We start from the raw sequence: 16483 nt of genomic DNA, 5'->3' as shown, positions 1-16483 counted from the left end.
AGAAGTCAAAGCATCTAGGGATGATGTTTTTGGTCACCTAGTGTGATTACAAATTACCACAGTATCACCAAGGATTGGAAGAGACCTCACAGATCATCAAGTCCAACCCTTTAGCACAGAGCTCAAGGCCAGACCATGGCACCAAGTGCCACGTCCAATCCTGCCTTGAACAGCTCCAGGGACGGCGACTCCACCACCTCCCCGGGCAGCCCATTCCAGTGTCCAATGACTCTCTCAGGGAAGAACTTTCTCCTCACCTCCAGCCTGAATTTCCCCTGGCACAGCCTGAGGCTGTGTCCTCTCGTTCTGGTGCTGGCCACCTGAGAGAAGAGAGCAACCTCCTCCTGGCCACAACCACCCCTCAGGTAGTTGTAGACAGCAATGAGGTCTCCCCTGAGCCTCCTCTTCTCCAGGCTAACCAATCCCAGCTCCCTCAGCCTCTCCTCGTAGGGCTGTGCTCAAGGCCTCTCCCCAGCCTCGTCGCCCTTCTCTGGACACGCTCAAGCATCTCAATGTCCCTCCTAAACTGGGGGGCCCAGAACTGAACACAGCACTCAAGGTGTGGTCTAACCAGTGCAGAGTACACAGGTCTCAGCCTGGAGAGGAGAAGGCACTGAGATGATTTTATTGTGACCTTTCAATATCTTAAGGGGGCCTACAAAAAGCTGGGGAGGAACTTTTGAGGATGTCAGGTAGTGATAGGATTGAGGGGAATGGAACCAAGCTAGAAATGGGTAGACTGCATGTCAGGAAGAAGTTCTTCAGTGTGAGGGTGGTGAGATCCTGGAATGGGTTGCCCAGGGAGATGGAGGAAGCCTCATCCCTGGAGATGGTAGAAGCCTCAACCCTGAATGTGTTTAAGGTCAGGCTGGATGAGGCTCCTGAAATAATCCAGCCTAGAGGAGAAGCAGCACAAGAAAGGTTTGTGATGAAGAGGGAAGCAATGCTTCTTCAGATGCCAGCCTTGACTACATGGACCCCAAGGTATTGAACTGAGTAAAAGATGAGGAAATGTAAAGGACAAGAGTACAGGTAAGCTCTTTTTCCTATAGATTTGGAGAGTTTAACAAAAAGCTCTACCTCAGGACTGAAAGCTTTTGTCTAAATGTTACACTGAGACCAGTACTCAGAGGGGGGTGGAAAGCATTTACAATCCCACTTGAACTTTTAAGAGCACCACATGCATACCCCAGCCTTTCTCTGACAGAAAACAGAAGGCATACATGCTTTGTACCAGGGTTTGAGAGCATTCACACTTGAGCCTGCAGCTGCATGCTGAGGCTGAGAATGCTCTGAAGGAGCAGACTGCTTTCTGCCTGTACAGAGAAGGGAGTTGTGATTTTTAGGTACACACAAACCTCAATAGATATCACAGAATTGTCAGGGTTGGGCTGCCCAGGGAGGTGGTGGAGGCACCGTCCTTGGGGGTCTTCAAGAAAAGACTGGATGAGGCACTTAGTGCCATGGTCTGGTTGATTGGTTAGGGCTGGGTGCTAGGTTGGACTGGATGATCTTGAAGGTCTCTTCCAACCTGCTTGATTCTATGATTCTATCTAGCCCCCCTGCCATAGGCAGGAACACCTCATGCTAGATCAGACTGCCCAGAGCCTCATCCAGTCTGGCTTTAAAAACATCCTGGGATGAGGCTTACACCACCTCCCTGGGTAACCTGTTCCAGCATCTCACCACCATCATGGTCATGGACTTCTTCCTAATGCCTAGCTAAATCTCCCCTCCTCTAGCTTGGATCCACTTCCCCTAGCCCTACCACTATTCAACATCATAAAATGTCCCTCAGCAGCTTTCTTTTAGGCCTCCTTCAGGTACTGGGAGATCACAAGGAGGTCTCCTCAGAGCCTCCTCTTCTCTAAGCTCAACAACCCCAACTCTCTCAGCCTGTCTTCATAGGAGAGGTAGTCCAGCCCACCAGTGGATTTTGTTATGCCACTGGAGTTACATCCATGTGGAATGTGGACATTCATTTTACTCAGTGTAGAAATGCTGATGTCCAACAGTCACACTTCTGTTAATGACAGGAAGAACACACATTGGACAGGATGATCTTGGAAGTCTCTTCCAACCTGGTTGGTTCTATGACCAAAGCAGTGGGACACAGTATTGCTGAGTGTTTTCCAACAAGAAAAGCCTGGATGAGGCACTTAGTGCCATGGTCTGGTTGATTGTCCAGGGCTGGGTGCTAGGTTGGACTGGGTGATCTTGGAGGTCTCTTCCAACCTGCTTGATTCTATGATTCTAACAGAAAACTGTGGGAGCTCGATGTTATTAATGCCTGTTACTGCTGACTCGCCTCCACTCTAGTCAAGTTCAACATCATCAGTTCTGTATCCATCTGAAACAGAGGCACAATTGGAGCATTGATTTTTTTTTTTGTTTTGCCTTTTTGGTTTATTGCTTGGCTTAGATGGCTGTGGTTAAAGCGGAAGGAGCTGCAGTTAATCAGGAATTCAACCTTCTGCTGTATGATCTGTGTTAGATAGCATTGTCCTGCTCGGGCAGGGGGGGTGGACTCAATCTCCTTAGGTCCTTTCCAACCCCTCATGTCCTGTGACATTTCTGTTACACAGAAGCCATGTAGTCTCTTCTCTCTCCAGAGGAAAACTCTAGATGTGGAAAGGGAGAAGACAGAAAACAAGGACAGAAATTAAGTGGAATCATAGAATGACTTAGATTGGAAGGGACCTTGGAGAACATCTTCTCCAGCCTCCCCACCATGGGCAGGGATACCTCAGCTAGATTTGGCTGCTTAAGCCTCATCCAACCTGACCTTGAACACTACCATGGAGGAGACAGCCACAACCTCCCTGGGGCAATTTACTCTGGAGTCTCACCACCCTCATGTGACACCCCAATACTACTACTATCTGTTCAGGCTTGAGTTGCTCAGTTTACCAACAGACTTCTCTGAAACTTTTAAGCTATCTTGAAGGAGCTCTGACAGCAAAACCCAGCTCATATCCCAACTTTGCATTTGATTTCATAGAACCATAGAATGGTTTAGGTTGGAACGAAACTTAGAATCATAGAATCAACCAGGTTGGAAGAGACCTCCAAGCTCAGCCAGTCCAACCCAGCCCTATCCAGACAACCAGACCATGGCACTAAGTGCCTCATCCAGGCTTTTCTTCAACACCTCCAGGCACAGCCACTCCACCACCTCCCTGGGCAGCCTATTCCAATGCCAATCACTCTCTCTGACAACAACTTCCTAACAACATCCAGCCTAGACCTGTCCTGGGCACAACTTAAAGCTGTGTCCCCTTGTTCTGTTGCTGCTTGCCTGGCAGCAGAGCCCAACCCCACCTGGCTACAGCCTCCCTGCAGGTAGTTGTAAACAGCAATGAGCTCTGCCCTGAGCCTCCTCTGCTGCAGTCTGCACACCCCCAGCTCCCTCAGCCTCTCGTAGGGTTTGTGTTCCAGGCCCCTCACCAGCTTTGTCACCCCTCTCTGGACACGTTAGAGATCATCTCCTCCAACCTCCCATGGGCAGGGACACCTTTCAACTAGCCTCAGCTGCTCAAGGCTGCATCCAGCCTGGCCTATTTCCTCCATAGGCTGTGACAAACTGCAAAGTTTGAAGGCAGTGGTGGCAAAAGATGCTTCTAGAAGAATTCAGGTTGCTTGTACTCCTACTTGGCAGTGTCTGTTGGAGCTGTAGGTATCCCTTTGATATTCATGCAGTGGTTTTAATTAGATTGTCATCTTTGATCTCCTGTTACCACAGAACTATACCCTATCAACTTCAAAACTACCAAGTTCCTTCTCTTTCCTTTTGACAGCAGTGTTGATTATTTATCATTTAATTAAACATTCATTTGCACTTCTACCCCTGGGAATGTTAACATTATTGCTACTAGTTCTAAAAACCATTTTGATTTCAACTCAAAAGTGCCTGAGTCAAAAAAAAAAAAAACCCAAACTCCACCCAAATTCACAACTGAGATTTTAAAACTAATATTTAGTTCCAGTTTTGGAACTAATATTTGGCTCCAGTGTATTGCCTTTTCCTAATTTCCCCAGCTACCTACCAAAGGAAAAAAACATCTCATCTATTTTTAGGCTTTTACTTCAAGTGTTAGATGTAGTCAGGTTTAATTGATATAAAACAGATCAAATAAGCACATCTTTGAACTCAAAGCTTCAGGAAACTTGACAGTAGTTTAGCCAGCTGAACCAAAGCCTCTAGAGAGTTAGGGACTGGAGGTGTTGAAGCAAAGCCTGGCTCAGGCACTTAGTGCCATGGTCTAGTTGATTGGCCAGGGCTGGGTGCTAGGTTGGACTGGATGATCTTGGAGGTCTCTTCCAACCTGCTTGATTCTATGATTATCTCCTCATTGTTATGAATAAAGAGGAATGAGATGAGAAATTAATAATAAAATATTATTTCTCTATTCATTTGGCTCTGCCTCCCACATAATATGATGTGAAGGTTATAAAGATTCAGTTGAGGTTATATTCACAATAGGAATTGGTTGCAAATACTTTGAGGATAGTATTTGGAGAAGACAGAGCCAAAAGCAGTAATATTACCCCTGTTATTGCCCCTAGCTTCTGGAAATCTGAAGATTGGTCTCTTCTGCTGGGCAGCAAGCAACAGAAGTAGGGGACACAGTCTGGAGATGTGCCAGGGGAGGTCTAGGCTGGATGTGAGGAGGAAGTTGTTGGCAGAGAGAGTGATTGGCATTGGAATGGGCTGCCCAGGGAGGTGGTGGAGTCACCATCCCTGGAGGTGTTCAAGCAAAGCCTGGCTGAGGCACTTAGTGCCATGGTCTGGTTGACTGGCTAGGGCTGGGTGCTAGGTTGGACTGGATAATCTTGGAGGTCTCTTCCAAGCTGACTGATTCTATGATTCTAAGATGCTAACAAGGTGTAAGCTCTCCCCAGGCAGTTCCTTCCTTGGCCTGATACCATTTTTGTTGTGCTGCCCTTCATCGTGTGCTTAGCAGGGTGTTCTAGGGGTGTAAGAAGCATTGCTTTCATGAGCTCAGGATGACTCACAGCTGCAGGACTTGGAGGCCTTCAGGTTCCACAGGTGCTGACATTGCTTTTAGCTTTCCAAACTGGCAAGCCTGGGGAAGGAAGGAGTTGGCTGGGGCTTAAATCTTGGAGCCAGTCTTGGCTGTGAACAGAGTTAGCAGAGGGCAGATGGCTCCTGTTTGAAGTGCAGAGTGCCTTCAGGTGAGGAGCTGTGCTGGTGTGAATGAGGAAGCATTCAGTATGAAGCAGCTCTAGCTTCTGGCTAGCAGGCAATGGTAAGCCCTCATCTTTTGGGCAGCAGAGGCCTTTAATGCTCACAATGGAAGAAAAGCTATTTCAAGGATGGAAAAAGTGGGTCTAGTCTGTGTAGTGTCTAGCTCTGACACTGATTTGTTTGCTGGACTTCTCTGTACTGCCCAGGTATTCCCTTAGCAGCTTTTTTCCCTGTGATCCTTTTCCCTCTGTGTATATATCCATATCACTGTTTTAAAGGGGCACCCCTGCTGCTGTGGCAGAGAGAGAAGTACTTAAACTGCATGGTGATGTCCTAACATGAGTTTCATACAAGTCTGGGATGGTTTGGGAGTTACCTGTCCCCAAACTCCACCCTGCCACACACAATGAATTCACTCAGACTAGACTCAGCTGGCTGTAAGTTAAGGAATGAAGCTATATTTACAGCTTAGCACAATATACAAGCAGATATATGCACAAATATTTACAGTCATATACAAGGTAAAAGTAATAGAGAAACACAAAACTCTCTCCCCAAAACAATCAGACTTCTATGAGGCTCATAATTCCAGGTGACCCCGGTTCTATCACTACCTGACAGCCTCAAAAGTCCCTCCCCAGCTTTCTTATAGCTCCCTTAAGAGACTGGAAGGTCACAAGAAGGTCACCTGGGAGCCTTCTCCTTTCCAGACTGCACAACCCCAACTCCTTCAGTCTCTCCTCATAGCAGAGCAGCTCCAGCCCTCTGATCATCCTTGTGGCCCTTCTCTGGGCACGTTAGAATCAACCAGGTTGGAAGAGAGCTCCAAGTTCATCCAGTCCAACCTAGCTCCCAGCCCTATCCAGTCAACCAGACCATGGCACTAAGTGCCTCAGCCAGGCTTTGCTTCAACACCTATTTGCAGGGACCGAAATGACTGCAGTGACCTAGCAGCTGAAGCTTTGTCTGCCTTGAGTCAAAGATGCATTCCCTCCTATTTTTTTGTGGAAAAGGAAAATCAGCCAAATGATAATAAATCTCCAAATTAAAAGTTTCCACATGCAAATGTACTCATACTTAAGTAGCTAAACCTTTTACTGTCAGCCTAAGCTCGAAATGGGCTTTTGCCTCTCTAATTTTTCCTCCAGCACATGCTCGTGTAATAGTGGCTCCAGAGCTGGATGCAGTACTCCAGGTGGGGTCTCAGCAGTGTGGAGTAGAGGATCATTTATCTTGCCCTGCTGGCCACACTCCTCTTGCTGCAGCCCAGGCTCTGGCTGGCTTTCTGGGCTGCAAGAGCTCAATGAAAGAACGTTTTCAAGGCCAGGCTGGGTGTGGCTCTGGGCTACTTGATCTAGTGTGAGGTGCTGGAATGTGTCCAGAGAAGGGTGACAAAGCTGGTGAGAGGCCTGGAACACAAACCCTATGAGGAGAGGCTGAGGGAGCTGGGGGTGTGCAGCCTGCAGCTGAGGAGGCTCAGGGCAGAGCTCATTGCTGTCTGCAGCTGCCTGCACGGAGGCTGTAGCCAGGTGGGGTTGGGCTCTGCTGCCAGGCAACCAGCAACAGAAGAAGGGGACACAGTCTCAAGCTGTGGCAGGGGAGGTCTAGGCTGGATGTTAGGAGGAAGTTGTTGTCAGAGAGAGTGATTGGCATTGGAATGGGCTGCCCAGGGAGGTGGTGGAGTTGCTGTGCCTGGAGGTGTTGAAGCAAAGCCTGGGTGAGGCACTCAGTGCCATGGTCTAGCTGATTGGCCAGGGCTGGGTGCTAGGTTGGACTGGCTGAGCTTGGAGGTCGCTTCCAACCTGGTTGATTCTGTGAGTCTGTGTCCCTGCCCACGGCAGGGGAGTCGGAACCAGATGGTCCTTGAGGTCCCTTCCAGCCCTGGCGATTCTCTGGTTCTCTGAGCACAGCGCCGGTGTTTGGCTTCCTCTCTCCACACGGGGGCGCCCATGCTCCGCACTCGCCGGCGGCCGCCCGGCCCCGACGGTCTGCCCTGCGTCCCCCACGGGCTCCTTGCTGTCGCTGGGCAGCGGCGTTAGAGGAGCGCTGGCTTCGGGGCGGTGCTGCGAGCGGCTGTTCCACGGCTGCACTTCGCACGGGGGATGCTCTGGGCTCTAAATGTGTTTGCTCGGTATTTCTGGGCTGACAGCCTCAGCAGTCTGGTCCACTTCATAGAATCACAGAATCAACCAGGTTGGAAGAGAGCTCCAAGATCATCCACTCCAACCTAGCACCCAGCCCTATCCAGTCAACCAGACCATGGCACTAAGTGCCTCAGCCAGGCTTTGCTTCAGCACCTCCAGGGATGGTGACTCCATCACCTCCCTGGGCAGCCCATTCCAATGCCAATCACTCTCTCTGACAACAACTTCCTCTGAACTTCCAGTCTGAACCTCCCCTGGCACAGCTTCAGGCTGTGTCCCCTTCTTCTGTTGCTGGCTGACTGGCAGCAGAGCCCAACCCCACCTGGCTACAGCCTCCCTGCAGGCAGCTGCAGACAGCAATGAGCTCTGCCCTGAGCCTCCTCTGCTGCAGGCTGCACACCCCCAGCTCCCTCAGCCTCTCCTCACAGGGCTGTGCTCCAGGCCCCTCCCCAGCCTTGCTGCCCTTCTCTGGACATGCTCCAGCACCTCAGCATCTCTCTTGAGTTGAGGTGCCCAGAACTGGACACAGCACTCAAGGTGTGGCCTGAGCAGTGCTGAGTACAGGGGAAGAATGATTTAAGCCTTTGTTTGCTCACCAAATTCTTTTTCCAGCTTCATAGACCATTAAAACACATTTAATTGCCCACCTGGAGATCCTAAGCTTCTACTTCCTAGAAAACAAAGTCTAGAAAGGGGATAACACTGTGAGAAAATGCCTTTTGCTTTGCTTCTAGAGCAGCAGCTGACAGCTTGTGAACACTTAGGCAGAAGTACCACAGATCTCTCAGTATCACCAAGAAGAGACCTCACAGATCATCAAGTCCAACCCTTTACCACAGAGCTCAAGGCCAGACCATGGCACCAAGTGCCACGTCCAGTCCTGCCTTGAACAGCCCCAGGGACGGCGACTCCACCACCTCCCCAGGCAGCCCATTCAAGTGTCCAATGACTCTCTCAGTGAAGAACTTTCTCCTCACCTCCAGCCTAAATCTCCCCTGGCATAGCTTGAGGCTGTGTCCTCTTGTTCTGGTGCTGGCCACCTGAGAGAAGAGAGCAACCAATCTCAAACATGACCAGAATCAAGCACAGCAAGAAATAGGTTATGTATAAATTGTGCTGTGCACAGAAAGAAGGAATTTGAGCACTGTTGCTGACATTGTGATCCAGTGGAGGCTAACAGCATATTAGCTGTGAATGCCACCAGGCAGCTTTACTTTCCACTGCAGCACTCAGCATCTCAAATACCTCTGGGATAAATAAAGATCAGTGTTACATTAACTTAGCAAATCAAGTCATGGTTCTACTATTATTACCTATTCCACAGAGATGTCCAAGCAAAGCCCCATTTTCCTTCTGATTCTCCTGGCTAGGCAGCTCCAAATCTCTCAGCAACAAGGTCCTTGCCTTAGGGATCTAAGCCTAAATAGGACATATCTAAGGGATATTTCCACTTAGTGTGCTTTGAATCATTTGGCCTTGTGTAAGGATGTGAAGCTGGAACCCAACACTTTCAGTGTTACTGGCTCATCCCTTTCCTAACAGCTTAGTCTTCATGGCTGGATCCTGGTGTGCTGTAAGAAAAGTGTGTCCAGCAAGGCTAAGGAGGTTCTGTTCCCCCTCTGCTATTGTGCTAGTTTGAAGCTAGCTGGAATATTTTGATGAGAAGTATTAGATTATAGGCATCTTAGCCTGGCTCAGGAGCAGTGTGGGCAGCAGGACAAGGGAGGTTATTCTGCCCCTGTGCTCAACACTGCTCAGGCCACACCTTGAATCCTGTCTCCAGTTCTGGGCTTCTCAAGAGAGATGGTGAGGTACTGGAAGGTGTCTAGAGAAGGGTGACAAAGTTGGGGAGGGACCTGGAGCAGAGCCCTGTGAGGAGAGGCTGAGGGAGCTGGGGGTGTGCAGCCTGCAACAGAGGAGGCTCAGGGCAGAGCTCATTGCTGTTTACAGCTACCTGAAGGGAGGCTGCAGCCAGGTAGGGTTGGTCTCTTCTGCCAGGCAACCAACATCAGAACAAGAGGACACAGTCTCAAGTTGTGCCCAGGACAGGTCTAGGCTGGATGTTAGGAGAAGTTGTTGTCAGAGAGAGTGATTGGCATTGGAATGGGCTGCCCAGGGAGGTGGTGGAGTGGCTGTGCCTGGAGGTGTTCAAGCAGAGCCTGGATGAGGCACTTAGTGCCATGGTCTGGTTGCTTGGCCAGGGCTGGGTGCTAGGTTGGACTGGATGATCCTGAACGTCTCTTCCAACCTGGTTGCTTCTATGATTCTATGGTTTAGCTGATTGGCTAGAGCTGGGTGATAGGTTGGACTGGATTATTCTGGAGGTCTCTTGCAACCTGGTTGATTCTATGGTCTGGTTGATTGGATAGGGCTGGGTGATATGTTGGACTGGATGATCCTGGGGGTCTCCTTCAACTTGGTTGATTCTGTGATTCTATGATTCTTTCTCACTGAGGAATACTTGCTTTAGGCAGATGGCAGATTGTTACCAGGGATATGAGTCAGAATTTAACCTCAGCAATATTGACTCAAATATAAACTTGGTTAGGCTGCTGGAGTACTCCAAATTGTCAGTTATTTAAGGTTTCACAAATGAAAGTAAATTTAACATATGGGGCAATCTGTTCTATCCCAGTTGGAGACATCACTCCCTATCCATTAGAAGCAGAAAATAAATGTTGTTACAGCATAAAGTCACTCTTGAAACATCCTGGCACCGTCCACAGGGTGAATTATACCCTTGCCTTGCTGTGGCAACAACTTTAATATTGGTTCATTGTTTCTTGTTATCATTTTCTTTTTGCTCCTTTAACTTTTCAAATCTCATTTGCCAGTGGAGTTTGGATCAAGATTGAAAGCCCTTTGGGAGAGGAATTGTTTGGTTGTGTTTAATATCTCTGATGGCAAGCACAGAAGTGTCATCATAATCTCAATAGTTGGGAACATGGAAGGTTTCTGAATAAGCAGTCAGGTTTGCACTGAAAATGCTTGATGGGTTTGACTCCTAGTGAAGGACCAACTGCATATAGAACATAATGCAGTGCACAATCAGAAATCCACACTATTTTTTAATCCAGAATGGAATTCAGGTACAAAAGTGCCCTTTATTGCTTTCTGGTTTGAGGAGAGGGAGGAAAATCATTTTTCAGAGGCAGCAAAATATAGACCACGAATTGTTTCTATTTGGATCCTGGCAGCACAGCCTGACCTGGGCTGAGAGACACCTAACCTTTCCTGGAAGCCCTTCACCTTTTCTGCTGAGAGAACTTCCCTACCTTCAGGTGAAACAGATGGAAGTTAACTTGTTTGCAGTGCTGCCAGGAGCAGATTTTACACTGCGTTTATAAATCCCATGCAAATCACAGTCTCACAGTATCACCAAGGTTGGAAGAGACCTCACAGATCATCAAGTCCAACCCTTTAGCACAGAGCTCAAGGCCAGACCATGGCACCAAGTGCCACGTCCAATCCTGCCTTGAACAGCTCCAGGGACGGCGACTCCACCACCTCCCCGGGCAGCCCATTCCAGTGTCCAATGACTCTCTCAGGGAAGAACTTTCTCCTCACCTCCAGCCTAAATTTCCCCTGGTGTAGCTTGAGGCTGTGTCCCCTCATTCTGGTGCTGGCCACCTGAGAGAAGAGAGCAACCTCCTCCTGGCCACAACCACCCCTCAGGTAGTTGTAGACAGCAATAAGGTCTCCCCTGAGCCTCCTCTTCTCCAGGCCAACCAATCCCAGCTCCCTCAGCCTCTCCTCGTAGGGCTGTGCTCAAGGCCTCTCCCCAGCCTCGTTGCCCTTCTCTGGACACACTCAAGCATCTCAATGTCCCTCCTAAACTGGGGGGCCCAGAACTGAACACAGGACTCAAGGTGAGGTCTAACCATTGCAGAGTACAGGGGCAGAATGACCTCCCTGCTCCTGCTGACCACACCATTGCTGATGCAGGCCAGGATGCCACTGGCTCTCTTGGCCACCTGGGCACACTGCTGGCTCATGTTCAGGTGGGTATCAATCAGCACCCCCAGATCCCTCTCTGTCTGGCTGCTCTCCAGCCACTCTGACCCTAGCCTGTATCTCTGCATGGGGTTGTTGTGGCCAAAGTGCAGCACCCTGCACTTGGAGCTAGTGAACACCATCCCCTTGGACTCTGCCCATCTGTCCAGGAGGTCAAGGTCTCGCTGCAAAGCCCTTCACTCTCTTCACCCCTCGCTTTCCTCCTATCAAATTACAGAATTACAGACTTATAGAATCAAGCAGGTTGGAAGAGACCTCCAAGATCATCCAGTGCAACCTAGCACCCAGCCCTAGACAATCAACCAGAGCATGGCACTAAGTGCCCCAGCCAGGATTTGCTTGAACGCCTCCAGGGACAGCCACTCCACCACCTCCCTGGGCAGCCCATTCCAATGCCAATCACTCTCTCTGACAACAACTTCCTCCTAACATCCAGCCGAGACCTCCCCTGGCATAACTTGAGACTGTGTCCCCTCCTTTTCTTGCTGCTTGCCTGGCAGCAGAGACCAACCCCACCTGGCTACAGCCTCCCTTCAGGCAGTTGTAGACAGCAATGAGCTCTGCCCTGAGCCTCCTCTGCTGCAGGCTGCACACCCTCAGCTGTCTCAGCCTCACAGGGCTGTGCTCCAGGCCACTTGCCAGCATCCTGATGTTACCAATGTGTATAGACAGCTCAAGGAAGAGTGCAAAGACTGAGTCAGTGATGTCCAGTGACAAGACAACAGGCAATGATAGCAAACTGCAAACACAGAAGGTTCCCTCTGAACATTGGGAAACATTTTTACTGTGTAAGGATGACTGAGCATCAAAGTAGGTTATTTATAGAGGTTCAGAGAGAGTTGAGAGTAGAACCACAAAGATAGAATCATAGAGAGATGAGGAAGGGAATGGAAGTGCTGCACAATAGATGCCCATCCCAGTTGGAGCCACAGCCCTGGAAGTTTGTGGGGTTTATCCTGACTTGGGTTGCTTTACAAAGTTAAAAAGAGAACACTACTATTTATAAGCTCATTATGTAAACATTAGCAGCAGAGGTCCAGCTGCTTAGCACTCCATTAATTTAGCTCAGTCAATATTGCATGGTGCATTGTTTTGTCTGCTCCTATTGTAAACACATCTTGCCCTTGAGCTCTTATTTCATTTGACTAATTAAGATCTACTTCTAAGTGTTCTCATTGTGTTGCCAGGCAGATTCCCCCAGTTTTAGATGCAGCTGTTCTAATCTGTGGGAAAAATAAAGGGTATTTGGAATCCAGGTCCATCTGGTTTGTGCCTCCAGCATGCCAGCCCAAAACCTCCTCTTGTTTAAGGCAGGAGGGGCTCTGGTTTTAATCAGGACTCATGCAGGTGAGTCAGGCCCTGCTGGGTTGTTTTGGCTTATACCAGCATGGTTTTTTGGCAAGGTCACCTTAGGTCATAGAATCAACCAGGTTGGAAGAGACCTCCAAGCTCATCCAGTCCAACCTAGCACCCAGCCCTATCCAGTCAACCAGACCATGGCACTAAGTATCACAGTATTATCAGGATTGGTAGAGACCTCACAGATCATCAAGTCCAACCCTTTAGCACAGAGCTCAAGGCTAGACCATGGCACCAAGTGCCACGTCCAATCCTGCCTTGAACAGCCCCAGGGACAGTGCCTCCACCACCTCCCTGGGCAGCCCATTCCAGTGGGAAATCACTCTCTGTGAAGAGAGAGTGAAGGTGAAAAAATCTGCATGAAGGAACTCCTCAGAAAACTGAACTGCTCAATCTTTCCTACACAATGTGGGTTCTTTGTCAGTCTGTTCTCTCACTTCATGTTTTGTTGCTTTAAAGTTTGAGGAAGATGAATAAATAAAGCTATTAGAAGTGGTTGCAGTAAGCTAAGGGAGGAAACATTAAGAATTAAGGGTGATCAGACAACCCTGTGATCTGTGCTAGATTGTGTGTGTCCTGCTCTGGTAGGGGGGTTGGACTTGATGGTCTCCTTGGGTCCCTTCCAACCCCTAATATGCTATGATCCTGTGAATCATAGAATCAAGCAGGTTGGAAGAGACCTCCAACATCATCCAGTCCAACCTAGCACCCAGCCCTGGCCAGTCAACCAGACCATGGCACTAAGTGCCTCATCCAGGCTTTTCTTGACAACCTCCAGGCACAGCCACTCCACCACCTCCCTGGGCAGCCCATTCCAATGCCAATCACTCTCTCTGACAACAACTTCCTCCTAACATCCAGCCTAGACCTGTCCTGGGCACAACTTGAGACTCTGTCCCCTTGTTCTGTTGCTGGCTGCATGGCAGAAGAGCCCAACCCCACCTGGCTACAGCCTCCCTGCAGGCAGCTGCAGGCAGCAATGAGCTCTGTCCTGAGCCTTCTCTTCTGCAGGCTGCACACCCCCAGCTCCCTCAGCCTCTCCTCACAGGGCTCTGCTCCAGACCCCTCCCCAGCTTTGTCATCCTCCTCTGGACACCTTCCAGCACCTCAACATCTCTCTTGAATTGAGGAGCCCAGAAGTGGACACAGCACTCAAGGTGTGGCCTGACCAGTGCTGAGTACAGGGGTCGATACTGAAAAGTCACAATAAGGTCACCTCAGAGCCTTCTCTCCAGACTGAACATCCCCAACTTCCTCAGTCTTGCCTCATAGCAGAGGTGCTCCAGCTCTCTGAAAGGAGTTTGTAGCTAGGGTGGGGTTGGGCTCTTCTGCAAGACAACCAGCAACAGAACAAGGGGACACAGTTAAAAGCTGTGCCAGGGCAGGGCTAGGCTGGATGTTAGGAGGGAGTTGTTGCCAGAGAGAGTGATTGGCATTGGGAGGTGGTGGAGTCACCATCCCTGGTGGTGTTGAAGCAAAGCCTGGCTGAGGCACTTAATGCCATGGTCTGGTTGATTGGATAGGGCTGGGTGCTAGGTTGGCCTGGATGATCTTGGAGGTCTTTTCCAACCTGGTTGATTCTATGGCTATATATAGGCTATAGGATTGGCATCTGAGTAATTCCTAAAGTCGTGTGTAGTGTGAAAAGACATTGTGAAAGTAAAAGAAGTGCTTCATAGTCCTCTGGGGAAAGGAAGCTTTCCAAAGTGTGGCAACAGAGCAGTTGCTGTGGCTGAACACTAAGTGCGCTGCAAAGCATAAAGTGCTTTAGCTTAGTGAGCGACTTAGATGAGTGGCAAGGAGTGACTTAAACTGAGCCAAATACACGTTTTAAATGTTGATGTGCAAAGAGGGAAGCATACAGTCCTCCTTTGGCTAATTCCTCACTGTCAGTGTCAAGAAGCTATTTGTGAATCTGCCTCTCAGAGTATCTGCAAACCAATTTGCTCCACTCCACAGATCTGCGCTAGGCTTTCGGTGCCTGCAATGCTTGAATCTGCTGCTGTGAATGCTTGTGCCATAGCTTTAAAACCAGTCCTGTTTTGCTGCCAGCAGGTTCTCTGCAGCTCAGAAGGATGGCATTTTTGGCTAAGTCAGGAGGAGTTAATGTGGGTCTCCAGGTGGTTGTGTGTGTGCAGAATCTCCGTGGGTGATCCTTCTGAGAGTGACTTTGCAGTGATGCAAGCTCAATGTCTGTACTCAGAGCCACCCTGGGCTTGTTCAGTTTTGGGCACAGCAATACAACAGAGATGTGGAGGTGCTGGAGCAGGTCCAGAGGAGGGTAACAAAGCTGGGGAAGGGCCTGGGGAGTAAATCTTATCAGGAGCCACTGAGGGAGCTGGGGATGGTTAGTGTGACAACGAGGAGGCTGAGGGGAGACCTCACTGCTGTCTACAGCTACCTGAAGGGATGTGGTGGAGAGGCTGCTGCTGGGCTCTGCTCACAGGGAATTGGAGACAGAACAAGGGGGAACGGCCTCAAGCTGAGGTTGGGGAGGTTTAGGTTGGACAATAGGAAAAGATTTTTCATGGAGAGAGTGGTCAGGGACTGGGATGAGCTGCCCAGGGAGGCGGTGGAGTCACCCAGCCTGGATGTGTCTAAGGGTCGTTTGGACGTGGTGCTTAGGGCTGTGGTTTAAAATGAGTCTTGTAGAGTAGGGTTCTAGGTTGGACTTGGTGATCCTGAGGGGCTTTGCCAGCCTGCATGTTTCTGTGATCTGAGTGTCTTTAGAAATGCTTAAAGTGCCTTTCAGTTTGCACAATGTGTTGCCCAAGGAGGAGTCACTTTGTCCTCATGGGCTGTATATGGCATCACACCAGCAGCCTGCACACACTGATCTCCCTTTCTGCTTTTGCCCAGGGATGTTTCCTGTGGGAGTGATTTGTTTTCTGAGCACTCTGTGATGGAGTGTGCTTTTTGGGTCGGTTTGTGTTTTTCATGGGGTTAGTTATCCTTTTGCTAGGGTTTGTTGGACTGATTGATCCGTGGCAGAGTTGTGAAATAAGGCATTTTGTGCACGTCATAGAGCAGGCAGCAATGAGAGTAGAGGAGAAGGCTTGGATGGAGACCCACCTGAGTGCTGTGAATGGGATGAAATGCTGAGAACATGGTGTTGCTTGTAGCTGGCAGATGAAGTCAGGATAGGCAGGCAGGAACTCCTGCCTTTTGCATTCAGATAGTTAAAATCAGGAAGGTCTCACTGTTTGATCTGAGTTCTGGTACAGACACCTCCTGTTCTCTCCTCATAGCCCTCCAAGTCTGAAAGAAACTTAAGGCTGAGTATATATTTTTAGAGCACTTAGAACTGGCCAGAAGCAGAACAGAGCTCTGCAATAACCAAAGTCAGGATGGAGAAAATTGAGAGTGTTGGTTTTTGCCCTGGGGTTTGCAGGGGCTGTGGGAAGTGACACATGCTGAGACATGGGGGGTAGAGGGCAGGGGGAGGCAACCAGCAACAGAACAAGGGGACACAGTCTCGAGTTGTGCCAGGGGAGGTACAGGCTGGATGTGAGGAGGAAGTTGTTAGCAGAGAGAGTGATTGGCATTGGAATGGGCTGCCCAGGGAGGTGGTGGAGTCACTGTGCCTGGAGGTGTTGAAGCAAAGCCTGGATGAGGCACTTAGTGCCATGGTCTGGTTGATTGGCCAGGGCTGGGTGCTAGGTTGGACTGGCTGAGCTTAGAGGTCTCTTCCAACCTGATTGATTCCATGTGGGTGAGAGAAGCTCTTCACTTACAGATGTGTCAGAACCTAAGCAAC

At 49.5% G+C, this 16483-nt stretch overlaps 1 protein-coding gene across 1 annotated transcript in view; it reads right to left on the bottom strand.

The window, feature by feature from the left end:
* Positions 1-2336: 2336 nt before the first annotated feature.
* The window catches only part of GABRB1 (gamma-aminobutyric acid type A receptor subunit beta1), an 85223-nt gene continuing 71076 nt past the window's right edge, over positions 2337-16483 (bottom strand). Inside the window, exon 5 of the mRNA XM_064148433.1 lies at positions 2337-2621. Within this exon, the coding sequence (XP_064004503.1) occupies positions 2538-2621 (84 nt within the window). The 3' untranslated portion in view covers positions 2337-2537. The remainder of the gene's footprint in view (positions 2622-16483) is intronic.

The sequence above is a fragment of the Pogoniulus pusillus genome, chromosome 9 (assembly GCF_015220805.1).
Source record: "Pogoniulus pusillus isolate bPogPus1 chromosome 9, bPogPus1.pri, whole genome shotgun sequence".
In the NCBI taxonomy this organism is placed as follows: Eukaryota; Metazoa; Chordata; class Aves; order Piciformes; family Lybiidae; genus Pogoniulus; species Pogoniulus pusillus.
This window is presented reverse-complemented; position numbering and strand designations above follow the sequence as displayed.